This window comes from Oryctolagus cuniculus, chromosome 11 (genome assembly GCF_964237555.1).
Source record: "Oryctolagus cuniculus chromosome 11, mOryCun1.1, whole genome shotgun sequence".
Classification (NCBI taxonomy): domain Eukaryota; kingdom Metazoa; phylum Chordata; class Mammalia; order Lagomorpha; family Leporidae; genus Oryctolagus; species Oryctolagus cuniculus.
In genome coordinates, this window is record NC_091442.1 from 53,217,457 (window position 1) to 53,236,222 (window position 18,766).

Genomic DNA, 18,766 nt, shown 5'->3' on the forward strand with positions numbered 1-18,766 from the left:
AAGGCTTCTGCAATGTTTCTTGGAAACTCGAAGCAGGAGGGTGTGGAGGGCTGGGTGGGGGATGGAGATAACATCTCTGAGGCCTTCCAGGGGTGAACAGAGCACACCCCACCCCCAGGAAAAAGGGAAGAGAAGCCCCTGGAGGGAGAGGCGAAAGGAGGGCCGAGCCATCCAGCCCAGGCCTCCCTGCCTCCAGCCAGTAACTTTCCACTGGCCCGGAGCTGGCCATGCACACATGCCAGCTGCACGTTCTCCAGGTGTGGCCCCCCAGTCCCCTCCCCTGGCCGAGCTTGGGTGACCCAACGCACACCCTGCCTGAGATCCCAGCCGCCTGGAGGCTGATAAGGGAGCCCTGGCCTCAGCGCATGGGGCCAGCCGGAGGGCCTGGCCCTGGCTGTCAGCATCAGGGCTGGACAACTTGCAAAGGAGATGCAGCGATAAGGGGTGGGGGCGGGGGCTTGGGGCTGTGGGCCTGTGGGGAAGGGACGTGGCATTGCCAACACCACTAAGGCCTTAGGAGGCCCGGCGGGGGGGGGGGGGGGAGGCTAGCAAAGGGGAGCAGGTGGGGGAGGGCTCTGGAAACAGGTACAGAGGGGACTTGGGGGGGGGGCAGGACAAGGCGCCCTCCAGAGGGGGTGGCCCAGCTGCTGCAGCCACTGCCTCTTCCCCCAGAGCCTCCTGCCTGAGGGCCTGCACACCTCTCTCCAAGCCTCAGGCCGGGGCTAGAAATGAGAGAATGGAGGCAGAGGGGAGGTGTAGGACTTGGCTCCACACCCCCAACACCTGCCCTGTGGACACAGCGGAGGGTCACGTACTACAGAGGGTCACTCCCTGCTCTCCAGGGGACCCAGGACGGGCCTTTTTCAGGAGAAGCCCCCTTCCCCCCAACCATGTCCAAACCTCCTGCCCCAACAGAGCTCCGTCACACCCAGGAGGGGAAACCAAGGCAAGCAGCAGAGGCACCGGCTTCCTGCCTCTCTCCTGCAGCCCTGGGCCCCTGGGCCCAAGCCCCTGGAGCAAGCGACTGGTGGGAGGCCCTTCTCTCACTTCATCCCCCACCTGTGAGCATCCCCCCTTCCTTCCAAAGTGACAGTGCCGACCTGTGGCACAGTGGCAGCTCCAGGCGTCCTGGGAAATCCTGCCAGGTCCCTCTCACCCGTCCCTCGGATCCCCAGACTCAGAGGGGCCTTCGAGTGTGACTGTCCCAAACTGGAAGATGTCATTGGAAAGGTTCTCCATGGGGCCCTGATGGTAAATGCACATGCGACATCTTAGGGGCCGGGCGGGGCACATGAGACGTGGGCTGGCGGGCAGCTAGTTTTATGTCTGGTCTTGGGAGAGCAAGGGGAGAGGGCGTTCTGAGGGAGAGGCAGGGGTGGGGGCGGGGGGCGGGGCTCCTCAATCCCGGTTGGTGCCAAAAAGCTGCAGGAAGAAGGTGAAAATGTAGATGATATCCAGATAGATGTTGAGGGCTCCAAAAATATACTCCTCGGGGCTCAGCGAGTGGCGACGGTTACCCATCAGCAACTGGGTGTCAAATGCCAGGAACTAGGGAAAGGAAAGAGAGAGAGAGACAAGTCAGAGCCCGGTTAGAGTGACACTGCCTGCCACAGCCCCGCCGCCCCACCCAGGTCACACCCCCTCCCACCCTTTTAATCCCTTCACCTGCTGCTTGGCTGCTCAGTGCCCCACTCCCCGCATCCCCTGCGACAGCCTGGAATCTGGAACCTTCCCGACACCTCCCATCTCTGTTCCTAGTCAACACCTGCTTACTGGGCACCTACTACGTGCCAGGCAGAAAGACACAGCAGAGACACAGGATCCCTGCGGTCGAAGAGCTCAGGGAAGACCAAGAGTATAATCCAGGAAAATACAAAGCTCCCCCTGGGTGCTGGAACCCGACCCTTGGAATCGGACCCATGAGTGGGAGTGGGGAGTTAGGGAAGGCTTCCTGGAGGAGGGGACCTTCTTCCAAGTCTTCTTGCTGTGCCCTCAGGACCCTGCTCTCAGAGGCTAAACAAATGCTTCAGGGAGCAGTGAGCAGGGATTGAGTGCCTGTGATGTGCTCTGGAGACATGTTTCAGCCTTCTCAGTTTTCTTAACATCTCAATCCATCAGGGACTGTATTATTCCAGGGGAAACTGACGTTACGTGTTTGCCCAAGGTCCACAGCTGGGAAGTGGCAAAGCCAGGATTTGAACCTGAGCATCCCAGCGGTCATTCTACCCCGCTGCTCTCCTGGAGGTGGGGTGGGGGTTTGCTTGGTCTGATGGGCTGGGAACAGCTCCTCTCTGCCCCCACCCCTGCTACCCCCACCCAGCCGTCCCACTGTCCACGGTGACACCGGTGATGCTGCCTCCTCTTCTTCCCTGCCCCCTACATAGTTTTCCCCCGCTTGGGTACCAGCCCAGGGAGCATAACCCTCCGGAGACAGCGTATGACATGACAGGTACACAGCCTGTTTCCCTTGGGGGAAGGAAGCCAGCGGCTCCAAGGTTATGAACCACTGGTCCACACAGGATCAGAATCCTTGAAATTGACTCACATTCTTGTGAACTGGGCTGTGCCCAGTGCCTCCGTCACTTGCGTGTAGAAAGCTCTGTGTTCCCCAAGCCCCTGAAACGCGTTCATTATTCTACAAACCTGTATTGTGGCACCGGCTGCGGGGATGTGGGGGAACTCTCAGAGGGCTGGAGAGACCACAAGGGGCCCTAAAGCCAAGCCTGGCTTCCAGGAAGCCCTCAGATTGGCAGGGGGTGGCAGGGGGCACTGGTAAGTGCCTGGAAGTTGGCCTGATGCTGTTATGAGGGCTGTGGGCAGACAGGTGACATTGCACCTGCAGCTCAAAGATGAGACCTATAGGAGCCCTGGGGACCTGCGGGCCACGGTGTGAAGACGGTGGGGCTCACTGTAGCAGGGGTGATGGGGGAAGGGAGAGAGGACAACGGGGACCATGGCGTTGCCCTCGAAGCTTGCACTTTGCCTACTGCTGCTGGGTGCGTGCCCAGGTCCCCTCTCCCTCACCCGACCTGAGTCCCAGGATCCAGAGGAGGCAGTGGATGTGGGTTTTACCGTCAGCATCACCAGGACAAAAGCCCTGCTACCAAGACTCAGATGTCTCCTGTGTCTCTGCAGGGAGGCAGACGGGTCCCCCCGGGGAAGGCGGTGTGGCCTTAACAGTAGGAAAATGGGGAGCCACCATCAGGATGGAGGTGCCCCTGCAGGGGTACGCATAGACACCAGCTTTGTTGTAGGATGAATGAGTTGCAGGGGCCTGAGGAACACAGAGCTTCCACACGCAAGTGACAGAGGAGCTGGGCGCAGCCCAGGTCGGGTGCACAGCGCATACACGGTGAGGGCGTTACTACTGTCCCATTCTGTAGATGAGTACAACTGAGGCCAAGGGGCTGACTCCACCACTGGGGGATGGAGGCAGGACTCAAACCCAGGCACCCGCTCCTCTAATTCTTTAGCCTCATCGCACTCCATTCCACCCTGTTCCTTCTGACTCTGACTTGGATTCCCAGGGATTCGCAAGGAGCGAGCAGAGGAACCCTCTGAAATGCTACAGCCAGCTCAGCAGAGTCGCTGGCGTCAGTTAATAAGTGGCTGGTCTGACTTATCAATCAGTAGCTTGCCTGGTTGATCTCCCAGAGCCTGGTCACCCCTGGGTGAACTAATGACATGGAATCTCTCCACCTAGCAGGCTTGGACTTGACCAGGTCTGGGGGAGGGGAGCCCATCTAAGGAGTGTCCACCCAAGAGGCCTCCTAGAATGGCCAGCTGGCTCTCTCCTGAAGACAAACCTCAATGATTCCTGCTCCTGCCCTTGGCCTTGGGTCACTACTATTTCACACATGGCACAAGGAGTCGGGGGTGGGGATGGTGAATGAGGTGCTGATGGGTGGGGCAGGGTGGGTGTGCAGGGAGGGAGGGCCCAGCACGGAGGGGCAGGTTCACCCTGCAGCCACACTCTCGGCCGGGCCCTGTGTGGCCCCAGAGGTGGGGCTTAAGGGCTCTGGAGGAGGCAGACCATGGAAAGGCCAGGCCAGCCCGGAGCTACCAAGAGAAAGGCACTAAATACCAAACGCGGGGTCTGCAGCATAGAGAGGAGCCGGTGCAGCCAGTCCGGCAGACAGAAATGCCATGTGTGTGTGCCGGGTGCACACCCCACCCGGCCTGTCCAATGCCGAGGTGCCCCTTGGCAGTGAAATGCTAGACATAACCAGAACTCTGTCTCCAGGGGTACCAGACACAGACACAGGGGCTTCCCTGGTGCGTGCAATTGCAAAGGAAAAGTGGCAGAGCAAGCCACATCCTACACTCCCATGGGACTGCACGTGTCACAGGGGCCTCGGTAGCAAATGCCCACTTGCAAAGAGAAAGATTCTGCAAGGAGAGACAGTTGGCCAGTGGCTATTGCTGGGGAAGGCAGCAAGGGACACCGTCAAAGCCTCAAAGCCACATTTGCTTTATCTGTGTAACATTTAAGATTAAAAAAAAAAAAGAAAAGAAAGATTGGGGCTGGTGCTGTGCATAGCAGGTAAAGCCGCTGCCTGCAGTGTCAGCATCCCATGTGGGCGCCAGTTCGAGTCCCAGCTGCTCCACTTCCGATCCAGCTCCCTGCTGTGGCCAGGGAAGCAGAGCTCATGGCCACCTGAGTGGGAGACCTGGAGGAAGCTCCTGGCTCCTGGCTTTGGATTGGCACAGCTCCAGCCACTGTGGCCAATTGGGGAGTGAACCAGTGGATGGAAGGCCTCTCCCTCTCTCTGCCTCTCTCTCTCTCTCTCTCTGCCTCTCCTTTCCCTGTGTAACTCTGACTTTCAAATAAATAAATAAATCTTTTTTAAAAAAAGGAAAGATACGAACAAATGTACGCCTATACTATGTCTTTAGAAATTAAACAACAACAACAACAACAACAAAACTAGAAGGGTTTAAATGACCCTGTTCATCCAAAGCTCATGCTCAGCTTCTGATAGGTGCAGCGGCAGCAGCATGAGCCGGGAGGGCAGGCTGAGCCTCCTGACACCTAATCCTGCTCCCTGCCCACCACGTGCCGCTGTACGTGTGCACATGCGTTTGTTTCTGCACATGCCTGCTTGTGTCCATGCGGAGGACAGAGGAGGGGAGAAGGGAAGCGGAGCTCATGGCCACGAGCGACACAGACTTCTTGTGGGGAACGCTCTCTGAGCCATGGGGTGAGTGAGCTTGGCCTTTGTGATGCTTTGCTGAGGCTGGGCTGTAGGACAGGGGGAGGCGCAGGCGAGGGGAGTAGGGCTCTGGGCTCCAGGTCATCCTGATGCCAACAGAAGCTACTCCGTGTCATTGGACTGGGTGCTAAACATTCAAATGGCACAGGTGGACCATGGATGGACAAGATCTGGCCTAGAGGCCCGGGCCAGGATGAAAGGAGAGCAGTGTGTACAGGTGTGTGGAAGAGCCCATGTGTGTGGTTTGAGGGAGGGTGTGAGTGCTACACACTCAAGAACACTGGCTAGGGGCTGGTGTCATGGTGCAGTAGGTTAAGCCACTGCCTGCAATGCCATCATCCCACAGAAAAAGCAGTTTTGAGTCCTGGCTGCTCCACTTCTGACCCAGCTCCCTGCTAACGTGCCTGGGAAAGCAGCAGAGGATGGTCTGGGTGCCTGAGCCCCTGCCACCCAGGTGGGAGACACAGATGAAGCTCCAAGCTCCTGGCTTGAGCTTGGCCCTTCCCTGGCTGTGTGGCTATTTGGGGAGTAAATCAATGGGTAGAAGGTCTTTCTCCAACTCTGCCTCCCTTCAAATCAATCAATCAATCAATCAATCAATGTTTTAACAAAAGTGTTGGTAATGTCCTTAAAAAAAAAAAAAAAAGAACCCAGGTAGGGGAGTCCCACAGACCCGGGTTTCAATCCTGGCTCTGATCTAATGCAATTCTTTGCTACCCACAGGTAAGCGTTGCTGGTCATGGATGTGCCACGTGCTGTCGGAGCGCTTTATGTGTATTTGTTCACTCGAAATTCACAACCACCCCAAGGTGGGAGCGATCACAACGCCCCTTGTACACACAACGCGGAAACACAGCTATGACACAATCGATCCGTTCACGCACCTGCTACAGAGATCCCCATGAAAGAAGAAGAATGAACCCCTTCCCGGAGTTACTGAGATGAGATGGCCGGGGCTCAGCTTCCGCTGCACCCTGAGGCTATGCTCGACGTGTGGTGCTTCCCAAGATTGAGAGGGATCCCTTCCCATCCTCCAGTTCTCTCTCTCATCAGCAAGGGCTGGATCAGGGCTGAAGCCAGGAGCTTCCGAAACTGCAGAGCCACAGCCCATCGCTGGCAGGAATTCCACATCCTCCCACGTTCAAGAATAACCAGCTATGTCCTGCCATTAAAATTGCTGTTGCGCATATTAATACATCTTGATAGAGTAAGTTACGCCCCCATAAATCAATCGAGTGTTTCTATCGGAATCTTACTTGGGACATAACTGGGATGCCGCAGAGAAGGGGTTCGGCCGCAGGTCCCCCGGCTGTAAGCTTTGGTGCTTGCTACGTCACCATCTACATTTGCAACAAAAGCAGAAGCCCCGGAGTGCCAGGTGCTGGGCTGCTTTCCTTCACGCATTCTCTTATCCGACCACCGCAACAGCCTCGCTTCCTAGCGGCCCCATTTGCAAGATGAGATGGCTGAGGTACAGAAAGGTCAAATAGCTAGGCCAAGGTCACAGTGTGCTAAGGGGACAAGCAAGGTGGGAGTTTGATGGGGGTGCCCTGGGGCGGCCTGAGGGCTTCCTCCCTCTCCACACACGGGGTGGGGAGGCTGAGAGCACAGTGGCGCCTGCCCTGGCCGCCCCCTCTGAGTCAGCCCCCTCTGCAGTCCCCGCCCCCAGGTTGGGCAGCTTCTTGGTGGCGGGCGGGGGAATCAAGCGGGAGCAGGGCTTTAGCAAGCGCAAGGTGCGCCCGAGGCGTGGCCAGGAAGGAGACTCCGCCCAGGAGCCATCACCAGTGAGACCACCGAGCCCCCGAGCCCTCACAGGAACCCACTCAACTTCCACCGGGGGAGTGGCACACGGGGGGGGGGGGGGAGTGGCGGAGCACCAGGGGCGGAGGCAGATTAGGCTCCGGAGAGGGAAGAAGGCAGGCGCTTCTGCTTTTGTTGCAAATGTAGACGGAGACGTAGGGGACGCTAAAGCTTGCAGCCAGAGGCAGTGAAGTTAAGCTGAGTCCAGGGTAAAATCACACCCTGGCCTGGGGTGTGTGCATCCGCGCTGCCTTCCCCTGGGTTTTCCTAACAGAGGAAGGCAGGGCATATATCCGGCGGGGTGGGGGTGGAGTGCAGGGGCGCTGGAGTATTTCTCTTCAATTCCCTCAGATGCTGTGGGGCTGACCTAGGCAGTTGTGGTCTTACAAGTGACGGGGGCTGAGGCGGCCTCTCTGGGCTTCCACTAGAGCACGTCTTTGGGCCTCTACTTTCCCATCTGTGAAGTGGGCAGGGAGACGGAATGGAAAGACCGCTGAGCGAGCGTCCGGAAAGCGGGGCTTTGGTCCGGTGTGCTGTGTGCCTGCGTGCATGTCTGAGTGCATGTGTGTGGGTCTAACCGTGCTCTCTCCAGGCCTCAGCACACGCTCCTCGGGGAGGTCCCTGCCAGCCGTGACAGGTGGCCGTGTGTGACCACAGCCAGGGGTCAGCAGCACCTGGCACCGGAGGCTGAGCGGCATCTTCCTGCCTGAGCTCTTCTTACCCAAATGCCATCAGGCCCAGCGGCATCCAGCCCTGACCACCGCCTTCTCCCTGCCACCCCGTCCAGACCCCGGGACCCTGCGGGGGCCCCCTGAGCGGTCTCCCAGCCTCTGGCCTGGCCACTCGGGCCTCTCATAATCTTCCTATGACCAGCAGTGGCTCCCAGCATCCTCAAGCTGGCCAAACAGGACAGGAAGGGGAGAGTGCTGTTCCCATGGGACCCGCTGCCTGATTTCTAAAATCTTACGCCTGCTTTCTTCTCTAGGTCTCTGGGACTGGCTTTCCAATTTTGGTGTTTTGGAGGCATCAGCTTCCCCAAAGGAGGACCAAGGAAGGACCAACTCTGGGATGCAGCAGCCTGCCCAGCATCGCACAGGCCCTGGAGGCTCAGCCCAGCTAGAAGCCAGCGGCCAGGCCCGGGCCGCACCGCTCTCCTGTCCTGGCCCGGCCCCTCAACCCTGCCCCGTCACCGGCCCAGCCCATGAGTGTCTGCAGAAAAGCACCCAAGGAGAGGACCCTGGAGGGGAGAGGAGACAGGGTCACCCAAAGCCATTCAGCGGACTCACCCACTTCCGCCTGTATTTGGATCCTGGTATCTAGTGGGGAGTATGGGGTAGGGAGGGAGGAGACCAAAACCCCAAGGCTTCCTGAGACTGCCCCAGGGCTGTGTGGGTGAGGCCTGGGAGACCACGGCCCCCACCTGCTCCCTGCCCTCCAAGACAGCAGGGCCCCTCAGGGGAGAGACAGTCACTGGACTCTCACAGGGTCCCACCAGGGGGCTGGGAGCCCTGTCACCGGTCTCTCCCCCACCCCTCGTGTGCAGGCCCCCAGTGAGGCAGCACTGGGGGAGCCCTGAGTGCACCTGCTCTTTCGCTTGGGCCGTGCGGAGGACCCCCCCCAGATCAGAGTGGGGGATCATAGAGGAGCCAACAGAGAGGCCAGGGACTCTGGGCAGGAGCTGGGAGACCCCAGGCTCCATAGGACAGAGGTAATTCTGGGAAGCCAGTCAGAGCAAGGTGGCCTGCGATGCCCTGGTATGCCATAGGAGCGCTGGTTTGAGTCCCAGCTGCTCCACTTCCAATCCAGCTCCCTGCTAATGTGCCTGGGAAAGCAACAGGAGATGGTCCGAGTGCTTGGGCCCCTGCCACCCGCATGGGAGACCCTGATGGAGATCCTGGCCCCTGGCTTCAGCCTGGCCCAGCCCTGGCCATTGTGGCCACTTGGGGAGTGAACCAGTGGATTGAAGACCTCTCTCTCTCTCTATATATATATATATATATATAATTGCCTTTCAAATACATAAATAAAGGCCCCCACCATGTTGGTGTCCTCCTAATGAGACACTGATGGGTAACTGGGCACTGGCTCCTCCTCCTCCTCCCTTGAGACTCACAAGACACTGACAGCCAGTGCTCAATTCCACTGGGCAACCGCAGCTCCGACAGGATGTCGGCGGCCCGGCCCCGCCCCCGGGAACACACTTCCCAAGCATCCATCCATTCCGTACAAGCCTGCGGAAGTACACTTCTGCGTGCCAGGCACCAGGGCCGCAGCAATGACCAAGTCAGACAAAAACCTCCACTCCCAAGGATCTTAGGTTCTGCTGGACGAGGGAGACAAGATTGCGTGGCAAGGACAAGAAGCGCTACGGAGAGAAATGAAGCAGAGAGCCGTGCCTCAGTGCTCAGGCACACAGGACTGACAAGAAAGCACAAGCCATGAGCAGCTCTCAGGGAGTGAGCTTCCCAGGGGCGGCAAGGAGGCCAGCGTGGCAGCGGCGGCAGCGGAGTGGGTGGGAAGAGATCAGAAAAGGGACACGAGGCAGAGCAAAGTCCTGACCTCACTCAAAGCAGCTGCAGGCTGTGGGGGCCAGCAGGGGCAGCCTGCAGGAGGCAACGGTGACCTGGATCTGGGAGAATCCGGGAAGCAGCTCAAATTCTGGGCGGCAGGGAGGACCCCAGAGGTGTGGGGGAAGGGGAGACGTTGTGAGAGTGTTGCCAAGGTGACAGAGATGGGAATGCAATGGGAGAAGCAGGCACCCGGGGAGAGAGCAGGAGGTCAGTTCTGTGCTGTGCCTGGCAGACTTCTAAGTGGGACGCTGACTACCCGGAATCCAAGAGAGTTGCGGGCCAGCGATGCGCATTTTAGAATCAAACACAGCATCAAACACGGCATTCCAAGGTCTGAGGGTAGAAAGGGGGAGATGACAGCAGGCAGTGTGGTGAGGAAGGCGGGAGAGAAATGCGGAGGGGGCGTGGCCTGGGTGCCAAGGGGCAAGCAAGCTGAAGGTTGGCAAACTGGATGGAATTCTTCTGTGAGGGTTACGCGTGGGTGGGAGGAGAGAGGGGTAGGCTAGTGAGCGCACATCCCACCGGGGGGACTTTCACTCCGTGGGGAGCATGGGGTGAGGTCAGGGGTCCAGGGTTTCGCAGGAGTTTCTTACAGTGGGTGCATTTGTGTGCCCATAGGAACCATGTGGGACCCCAAGGGCAAGCTGCTGCGGAGGCCCCCGCCCCGGCCCGCAGGAGCTGTCCTCTTTGATGGGGACCCCAGGGGCCCCGGATCCTGGTTCCCTGTCTGCCCGCTCTCTGGCCACGACTTGCTAAGGCTCCAGAGGTGGAACACCGTCTCCCTAAGAGCAGCGCGCTGTCGCCGCCTCCCTCCCTGGACTGAGCTGGAGAAGCAATGAAGTCACAGGTGTGAAAGTGTTTTTGCTAAATGTAACCAGTGGAACAGATGGCAGGGATTATTTTTATTATCTTAAAAAAGCAGAAGATTAATAAGCAGGTTTAGGGGATTAACGTTCGCCCAGCCCTGCTTGTGTGTGTGCACCTGCCTCGCACACTGGCTGTGTGAGAAGCCAGGTACCCTGGCTGATGTTCCCTGTCCTCTGCCTGCACCAGCCCCACGTGCCCTGGCCTGACTCTTGTGTGTCCCTGGCAGAGGTGGCCCTCGAAGGCCCACACATGCCTGTGTCCAGCTTGCTGCCCGCCGTGGGGCCCTCTTCATTCCGCCCTCCTGACCCGACTTCTGACCTCGCCCTCGGAAACAAGACTCGTTCCAAGGTGTTGCCTGGAGGGAACAGCATGGGTCTGGGAGCCAGGAAAACTGTACGTAGGGGTGGCCCAGGACTCTCCAGGAAGTGGGACTTTCCAGGCTGAGAATGGGAGAGCCCCAGGCACCCTGGACCTGGCCAAGGCTGCTCTTACTGATTGGCCGTGACCTTGCCAGGAAACCTGGGACTCATCCCTTAACTACTATGCGATCCGGAGTTCTCACCTATAAGAGGACGGCTTGGAGTTTCGTGAGATCTCTACAGGCTCTTGAGCCCTGTATTCATCCCCAGTGTTCCCCCTCGGGGGCCCGAGGGCCACGCCCAGCACCTCACACACAGTAGGTGCTCAATTAAGGCTTTAAGAATGAGCCCACCTCACTGGCTTGAGGTCCAGCTGTCCCCACACCTCTGCTCATAGTCATGACCCCTGACCGCTATCAGTGACCCATGAGCCTCTGAACCCGTGACTGAGGCAGGAACTCTGGCCACTGGGTTGGGCTGAACATTGGTGCCTTCCTAGGCACAATGACCAGTGCAAGCCCGCCCACCCGAGCACTAGTGTTGGTGCCTGGCCACCTCTTGTCTACTGGCCATTTGCTGGCGGCTGCTCTTGGCCAGAATGCTATATGACCTTGAGATCTCGGTTTCTGTATCTTAATCAAATAACAGTAAAATCGGTCTCACAGACGGACGGTGAGGCTAGCGGGAAGCAGGTGTTTTGCCAGTATCCGTGCTATTGTTCCCCTAACCAGTCCCAGCCCCCGCCACGCCCCAGTAGACAGCAAGCCCAGCCTCACCGGGCCACACAGAACCCGATGTCTTCCCAGCTTTCCAGGAAGCCTATACCCAGAACGACAGCTACTCACTCGACCCCCAGAGCCAGGATACCCCACTTTCCCAGCTCCACCGGCAGCAGAGAGAAGGCCTAATACCTTAATACCTAATACCTCTGCCTACAGCCTGGATCCTCCTGGGACAGCTTCCTCCCCGCCCCCCAGCTCAAAACTCCCTGAGCACAGCCCGGCCCACAGGTGCACCCAATGGGTTCAGGGAGGAATACAGGGGTGGGGGAGGGACTTGGGGACACAGGGGAAAGTCTGAAAAGGCCACGTGGGGGCCCAAACTCACCAACGTAAACACGCCCGCTCCCAGCACTGCGTAGATTGCATGGAGCCAGGGCACCTGTGGGCAGATACAAAATGAGATTAGGGACAGCCAGGAGGGGCAGCAGAACAAGTGGCCACGATACTGGAGGGCGTGTGTAGACCAACCCCAGTTCTCCCAAAGTGCCCCAGGGCTGAGAGGGGTCGGTGGGTCCAGGGATCCTAGGTGGATCACAGAAGGAGCCCCCCATGGGGTGACTTCTAAGGACCTGGCCCTCTCCCCACATACACCCCCCACCCCCAGCCCAGGCTCAGGCTGGAGGGGGAGGAGGATGAAGGGATGGAGGAGGAGGAGGGAGGTTCATCCTCCCTCCCAGGTCTGGCTGCAGGTTGCTGCTGCCTCCCAGGGAGCACTCACCCCCAGATCAGAGTGTGGGTCTGTCTGTCTCTCTGGCTGGGAGCTTCCTGGCTCTGCCTTGGAGGTGAGGGGCCTACGCGGAAACGGCCCAAGACGTGAACACAAGGATTGGGGGGGGGGCAGCTTTGCAAGATGGGCTTGTGTGCAGAGGCAGCTACAGCGATCCCTAACCTCCGCTCCCCCCGGGCTCGCCCCGCCCAGGTCTCAAGGTCACTCAGCTGTGAGCCAGCCCCCTCCCCCAAGAGGAGTCACCCTGGCCTGCGCCCTCTGTGAGGCCCTCCCCCAGAAGGTCCCTGGGAACAAAGCCATCCTATCAGCCTGGCCTCTGCATAAAGGGCTCTTTGAAGTCGCCAGGGTGCCCCTTCCCGCAACCCCCTCCCCATCCTGGATACACAGAGGGCCCCCGGGCCAACTCCGGTCCCTCCTTTCGTCAACAGGATCTTGGGAAGAGCCAAAGAAATGCCAGAACCGATCCTGGACCGGGAGCCAAATGCCCCAGGCTGGGGCTGGGCAGGACAGGAGGTGGAGAAGGCTGAGGGCAGCAGTTCGGCTCCCAGCCCAGGCAGAAGCAGGACCAGACAGCGTGGCTGAGGGGGTGGTCAAGCACTGAGCCCCCCCCAACGGGGCGCCAACAGGTTCATCTCCCCGGTTCCCAGGGTTCAGGCCTCAAGGCTCTCCTGTGATGTCCCCAAGCTGCCCCCTGCCCCATGTGCTGGAGCCTCAGCACCCACACAGTTCTGGGCAGACAGCTCTAGAAAAGCAGAAATTTGGCTGCCAGCTTCTGGGTGCTCGGGGGTGAGGGGGCTCTGCTCCAGCCCCACAATCCCACTCCCCACCTGCCTGGCAGATTCAGTCTCTTTGGACTTCCTCTGCAGCCCCGTGGAGCCCCAGTCCTTCCTCCCCTGCCCTGGGGTTTAAGTGCTCTGGGTGTCCCCAGGGTCTCACCTTACCCTATGGGGAAGAGGGGGGTGTCAGGAAGTGGGGGGGAGAAAGGTGAAGCCGGATGTGGCTCCTGGAGCCGGGCAGGTGTCCAGGCCTGCCAAGAAAAGCCTCCTTGTTTGCTTACACTGCCACGGGGCCCGGGCAGGTGCCAGGGGCCTGGACAGGGTGGCAGGCTGTGGGGCTTGGGCTCCGGGCCAGCCCTGGAGGGCACAGGAGATACAGGGCCCGCAGACTCACATATTGGAAGGGCAGGAGGATGGCTAGGATGAGTCCACTGAACAGAAGGGTCATGAGCAGCACGAAGATCACGCCCTGGCAGGAGGTGAAGTCAAACTGTGGAGACAGGACAGCTGTCAGAGCCTGCGCATGCGCACCCACCCGGCACCTGCACGGGCCAGCTCCGCCTTCCCGGGGTTCCCCCCCAGCAGCCACTGGGGCACTTACCCCCTTATACCTGCGGCTTCTCCCCTTTCCCCCAGGAGGCCTCCCCTGACCTAGCGCCTCCCCCCTCTCCCCTCCTCCTCAACCCTGGATCCCAGCCGACTGTCCACCCTCTGCTCCGCCTGAAACTGGGCCCCCTGAACCTGACCTTGGTCTGGAAGCTGAAGATGGTGACCGAGAGGCAGACGAGGGCTGTGATTCCCAGGCACAGCAGCACAGATGTGGTGTTGTAGTAGCTGCGGGCGTCAGGACACATGGGGGTCAGCCTCTGGTGCATGCGCGCAGGGTGGAGGGGGCCTCTGTGCTCCCCCACTCCTCACAGTCCACTCCCCTCTGCCAGGACCTGTGTGACCTCTGACCCAGCCCCGCCCCCAGCCCCTTCCCCTGATCCCTCCTGCCTCAGCTTCCCCAACTTTCCTACTGAACCATACTTAGACCCAGGGTCATGTTGGAAGAATCTGGGACAGGTGGGTGCGGGAAGGGGGAAGGGGTCTCTGTGGGTGCTGGCAGTGGCTTTTGGGGGAGGTGGGCCTGCAGAGTCATGAGTCTGGGGTCTTTCAGCTGCTGCTTGAGAGGACTCCCCCTTGCTCCCCACCACTCCCCACCCCCACCCCACAGGCCTGCTGAGCCCTTGGAGTGCCAGAGGGGAGGAATTCCACCTGCTCCAAATGCCCCCATCAGGGTGTGGCCCAGCCTGCCCTAGGGCCCTGCTCTGTTCCCTTTACCTGGACAGCATCCCAGTGAGGTACGCCATGGACAGGGTCTGCAAGGAGAAGCAGGGTGAAGGGATGTTCGTGGCAACACTCAGACTTTGGGGGCCCCGGGCACCCTCCAGGTCAGCCTGGGCCTCTGCCCCACGCATGCTCCTGCCTGTGTCTGCAATCCGGACTCAGCCGGCGCAGGAACGTCCCAGAGGCCAGTGCACCTGCTGTTTTGTTCCTGGCAGCCTCATCCTTCCCTCCCTGCAAGGGTCCCCACACTTCTACATAGCCCAGAACTCCGGGTGCCCCCATAACAAACCTCTCAGACCAAAGCCACAAGGAAAAGGGGTGGGGGTAAGGGGAGAGCAGCTCCTTGGAAAGAGACGGCAGAAGGGCTCCATGAAGAAGTGGGCTGAGAAAGCCCCGTCCCCGACCCCCGACCCAGGCTTCCCCTCCTCCTCCATCCCCAGGCAGCACCTGGCCCCAGATCACTTACGAACACGGTCAGAAGAATCAGGTTCCATGGAAAGTGCCTCCTGCAAGCAAACCCAGGCTCAGAGGGGTTTGTGCCCAGCCCCTTCCCGCTCCTTGGGGTCTCCTGCTTCAGCCACATCTCCCTGTGCCCCCCATCTGTCTACCTCCCCCCGCATGAGAGGGAGGGGACACCCCTTTTCCTATAAGCTGATCCCCGAGAGTCATTATTATACCTGGGTCCAGAGCAGCAAGCCAGGGTCAGATAGGTGACGAAGAACACAGCGCTGTGGACAGAAGGAAGGGGAAAGGGTGGGTCAGCCGCAGCCTGGTGTCCTCGAATGTGCACCCCTTCTCTAGGAAATAGGTTCTTTACAGTGTAGGCGGCGTGAGGTCAGGGGACTTGTCTGGGGACCAGGGCCAAGCAGCCAGCATGTTGCTTGCCACAGCCGGCTTCGAGCCCACATGCGCCTGCTCCCCACACTGCCTCATTCTGCCCTTCACGGCCCCCTTGTGACCTGTGACAACCTTGTGGGTCCCTAGACCGCCACCGACCAGTCCCCGCATTAGACTGCAAGTTCAACATGAGCAGGGCCCCTGCCCTGCCAGCCTGCACCTGGCACTTACTCAGTGAGTTCCTGGGTCAGGGGCCATGTGTGGTGGGGGAAGGGCAGGTGCTCGGGGCAGTGCAGAGGTGGCAATGGTGGGTCCAGCATCCTCTGGAGAGCAGTGGAGGAAGAGGCCAGTCCAACAGGCTGGAGACGAGGACTTGGGACCCAAGGGAGGGCTTGCCCATGCCTACCTAAGTTAGTGCCACCACCGAGGCACGGTCCCCAACTCCTAACGGACCTTCAACGTGGCACAGTCGTCCTCTCCCCATCTCCTCCCTGAGCTCCCTCCCGTATCCCAGCTGTCTTCTGCACATACGCACGCACGCACACACGCACAAGCCTCCCAGCTGCCTCACCCCTGTTGTGTCCCAGAAGGAGCTGTGACGGCGACAACGAGTCATCCCCTGTTGTGTCCCAGAAGGAGCTGTGACGTTGACAACGAGGTGGGGCTCCCTGGCTGCCATCACACTGCATCCTCCTGCTGTCTCTCCTCCCAGCTCTGGTCCCGCCCCCTCCACTGCCAAGCAATGTCTGAGAGGTAAGCCTTTCCGCTGGACCCCCCTGCCACTTGAGCTCCAATCCGACATCTTCTCTGCCTTCATCCACCCTCGCAGCCTCTGGAAAGGGACCTCCACTCCTGGCATCCTCTTCTCCATCTCCCGACCCAACAAACCCAGCCCCAACCCCAGTTAATGACAGCTGGCTTTGCCACATCGCAATGATCTGAGTCCCACTGACACGCGCCAGCCCTTACCTTACCTGACTTCCCAGCATCCTCTATTCCTGGCCACTCCTTCTCAGCCTCCTGCGGTTCCTTCAACACAGGCTCTGCTCCCACCACGCTCTCCCGAGGCAGGTGCACCTGTCCACGTGACTCGCACTCCCGTTTCACCTCGGTTTTTCCCTTCTCAAACCCAGACTCAAATATTCCACTGCCATCCGGGAAGAGGTGGGCACTCAGCCCTCCATCGTTGCCCGTTCCTACTCCTGCAAAGGATGCCGCACAGGTGGAGGCTCTGGTCTCCAAGCAGAGATGGCAGCATCATCCTTGGCTCTCACCTGGTCCCGCCCAGCTAATCGCCTGCATCTGTGCATCTGCCTACTCAGGCAGTTCACAAACCTGCTGTCTTCCCTCTTTCCCACTAGCACCCTCTCAGCGTCTGGCCAAAGCTGTTGCAGCCCCTTTGGTCCTCCTGCCTTCCACAATCCAGGCCATCACGTGACTCCTCAGTGGAGACTCCCCAGAGACCTGGCAGTGCCCCATCCGATCCACGCCCTCCGGCCTCTCCAACCCGTCTCTCATCACATTCCGCCCCCTCCACACCCTTCTCATCACAACCTGCTCTGCACCCTGGAAATGCGCCTGCCCCTCTTGGCTCCTGCTGGCCAGGACACCTGAGGTTTCCTCTTCCAAGAAGCCTTCCTGCATTGCCCAAGTGAAGCCACACCTCCATCCACAGGTGCAGCATCCGGGGGCGGCCTGCCGTATACTCGTGTTGTATTGTTGACTGGGGGCTTGGCACCTGCTGGGTGCTCCTTACATGTTGCTGGGTGAAACAGAAACACAACCAAGAAACCAGAAACCTGGGGTTGCGGCAAGCCTATAGAATAGGGGGTGAGACCCCCTCCCTCTGCCTTAACCCTTTCCTGTTCTTCCCTGGTTCTCAAATAGCACAGAACTTGTCCGGGTGACGGGGTCCCCCTGTCAGGTGGTGTGGGGGTGCCCTTTCTCCATCCTGTCCCAGTTGGGAAACAGCCACACCTGTCCTCTCTTGGCCACCTTTGAGTCATTCCTCTGCCACTTAACAACAGCGCCAGCAAGAAGAGTCCATCTGCATGTGTCCTGGGTGTGGGCCCTGTCTTCCAGGCCAGACTGGAAGCTTCCTGAGGGCAAGAGCCCACAGCTCCTCAACCCCTGGACAGGGGAAAGGAAGACGGGCAGAGGGACCAAAGCCCCAGGGATCAGGACGCAGCTGTGAAGCCTGATGCACGCCGCCCGCCTGCCCCAGCTCTGCCCCTGCACCCGCGCAGCCCTGTACAAGTTCCTTAGCAGCCCAGGCCCGGCTTCCTCCTCTGCAGATCAGAAACACTGAGCCCAGCTCACAGGCTGCGGGGAGGATGGAGGAGAGAACGCAGTCCCATCAGCGCAGGGCTGAACACAGGGCAAGGACTCTCTGATGGGAGTTGCCATTATTATAATTAGACACCGGCTGATGGACAGCTCCCTCCGCCCCACCTCTGCTCTCTTCTGTTCTGCCTGCCTTTCTCCCAGATGCCCCGCTGCACAGACACTGGTGGCTCAGCGGGAGCAATCAGACAATAAGGCGAGAACCCACGGGGGAGACGCCTGGGGGCTGGGGTGGGGGAGCTGGCATCCCAGGGGGCAGAGGATGAGTCATAGAAGAATGAGAGAACGCAGGGCGGGCTCGCACGTCAGACGCTGAGCCCCAGGGCCTGGGCCGGTCTGCTCCCAGAGCGACGAGACCAAACCCGGCACCTCCCCAACTTGGCCTGTTTTAGGATGCAGTCCTGCATTCTACGGGGGCAGCAGGGCCTGGGTTTCACCACCAGAAACACCTGCTTCTCCAGCCTGGCTGTGCTGCTTAGGAAGCAAGAACAGCTCTCTGAGCCTCAATGTTCTCATCTGCAAAATGGGGGTGAACAACAGCATCTGCCGGGATGAAGTGAGACGTTTATACATGGGGCCCCACTCGTAGAAAAAGCCATGTTGTATTCCTTGTGCTGTTTGGGTTGTTCTCAAAGGCAGAGGATGGAGCAGCTCTCAGGCGTGGTGGCGGAGTCGGGACCCTGTAGCCCTCAGACACCAGATGGGATGTGGGGAAAGGCAGGGCAGAACCCAGGCAGGCTCCCTGGAGGAAACATCATGGTGCCGAGAGAAGCCCAACACCTTCGAGGTTTTGTGGCACCCGGTGAAGAACATATGGTTCACGCCCACCTCTGCCTGTCTCTGCCTGAGCCAGGACGTGGAAATGCCAAGGGCAGGCTCCCAGGTGCTCCTTCCCCACCCAGTGCTCCCTTCCCCTACACCTGAGCTGCCCCCCCACCCCCACCAATCTGCTCAGAGCATCCCCCTCCCAGCCCACTGGCAGCAGAAGGCCCTGGGGGAGGGGTCCCAGGGCTCCACTGTCCAGGCCTCGGGGCCCCCGGCTGCCAGCACTGCTGACGTGCCGGGAGCCATGCCAACCCGCCATGTGGGCTGGCCCGGGTGGCGGTCGCTGGGGCCTCATTAGTTCTCCCATCCAGGGCCTCCCAGTTCCCCCGGGCCCAGGC

At 59.8% G+C, this 18,766-nt stretch overlaps 1 protein-coding gene across 2 annotated transcripts in view; it reads right to left on the minus strand.

Annotated features, from left to right (window-relative positions):
• The window catches only part of FAIM2 (Fas apoptotic inhibitory molecule 2), a 25,118-nt gene continuing 6,352 nt past the window's right edge, over window positions 1-18,766 (minus strand). For both annotated transcript variants that reach the window (XM_002711124.5, XM_008256430.3), the window contains 7 exons: window positions 15,101-15,151; window positions 14,890-14,929; window positions 14,418-14,455; window positions 13,841-13,928; window positions 13,489-13,584; window positions 11,917-11,970; window positions 1-1,548 (listed from right to left, as the gene is read on the minus strand). In XM_002711124.5, coding sequence (XP_002711170.1) covers window positions 1,399-1,548; window positions 11,917-11,970; window positions 13,489-13,584; window positions 13,841-13,928; window positions 14,418-14,455; window positions 14,890-14,929; window positions 15,101-15,151 — 517 coding nt within the window. In that variant the 3' untranslated portion in view covers window positions 1-1,398. The remainder of the gene's footprint in view (window positions 1,549-11,916; window positions 11,971-13,488; window positions 13,585-13,840; window positions 13,929-14,417; window positions 14,456-14,889; window positions 14,930-15,100; window positions 15,152-18,766) is intronic.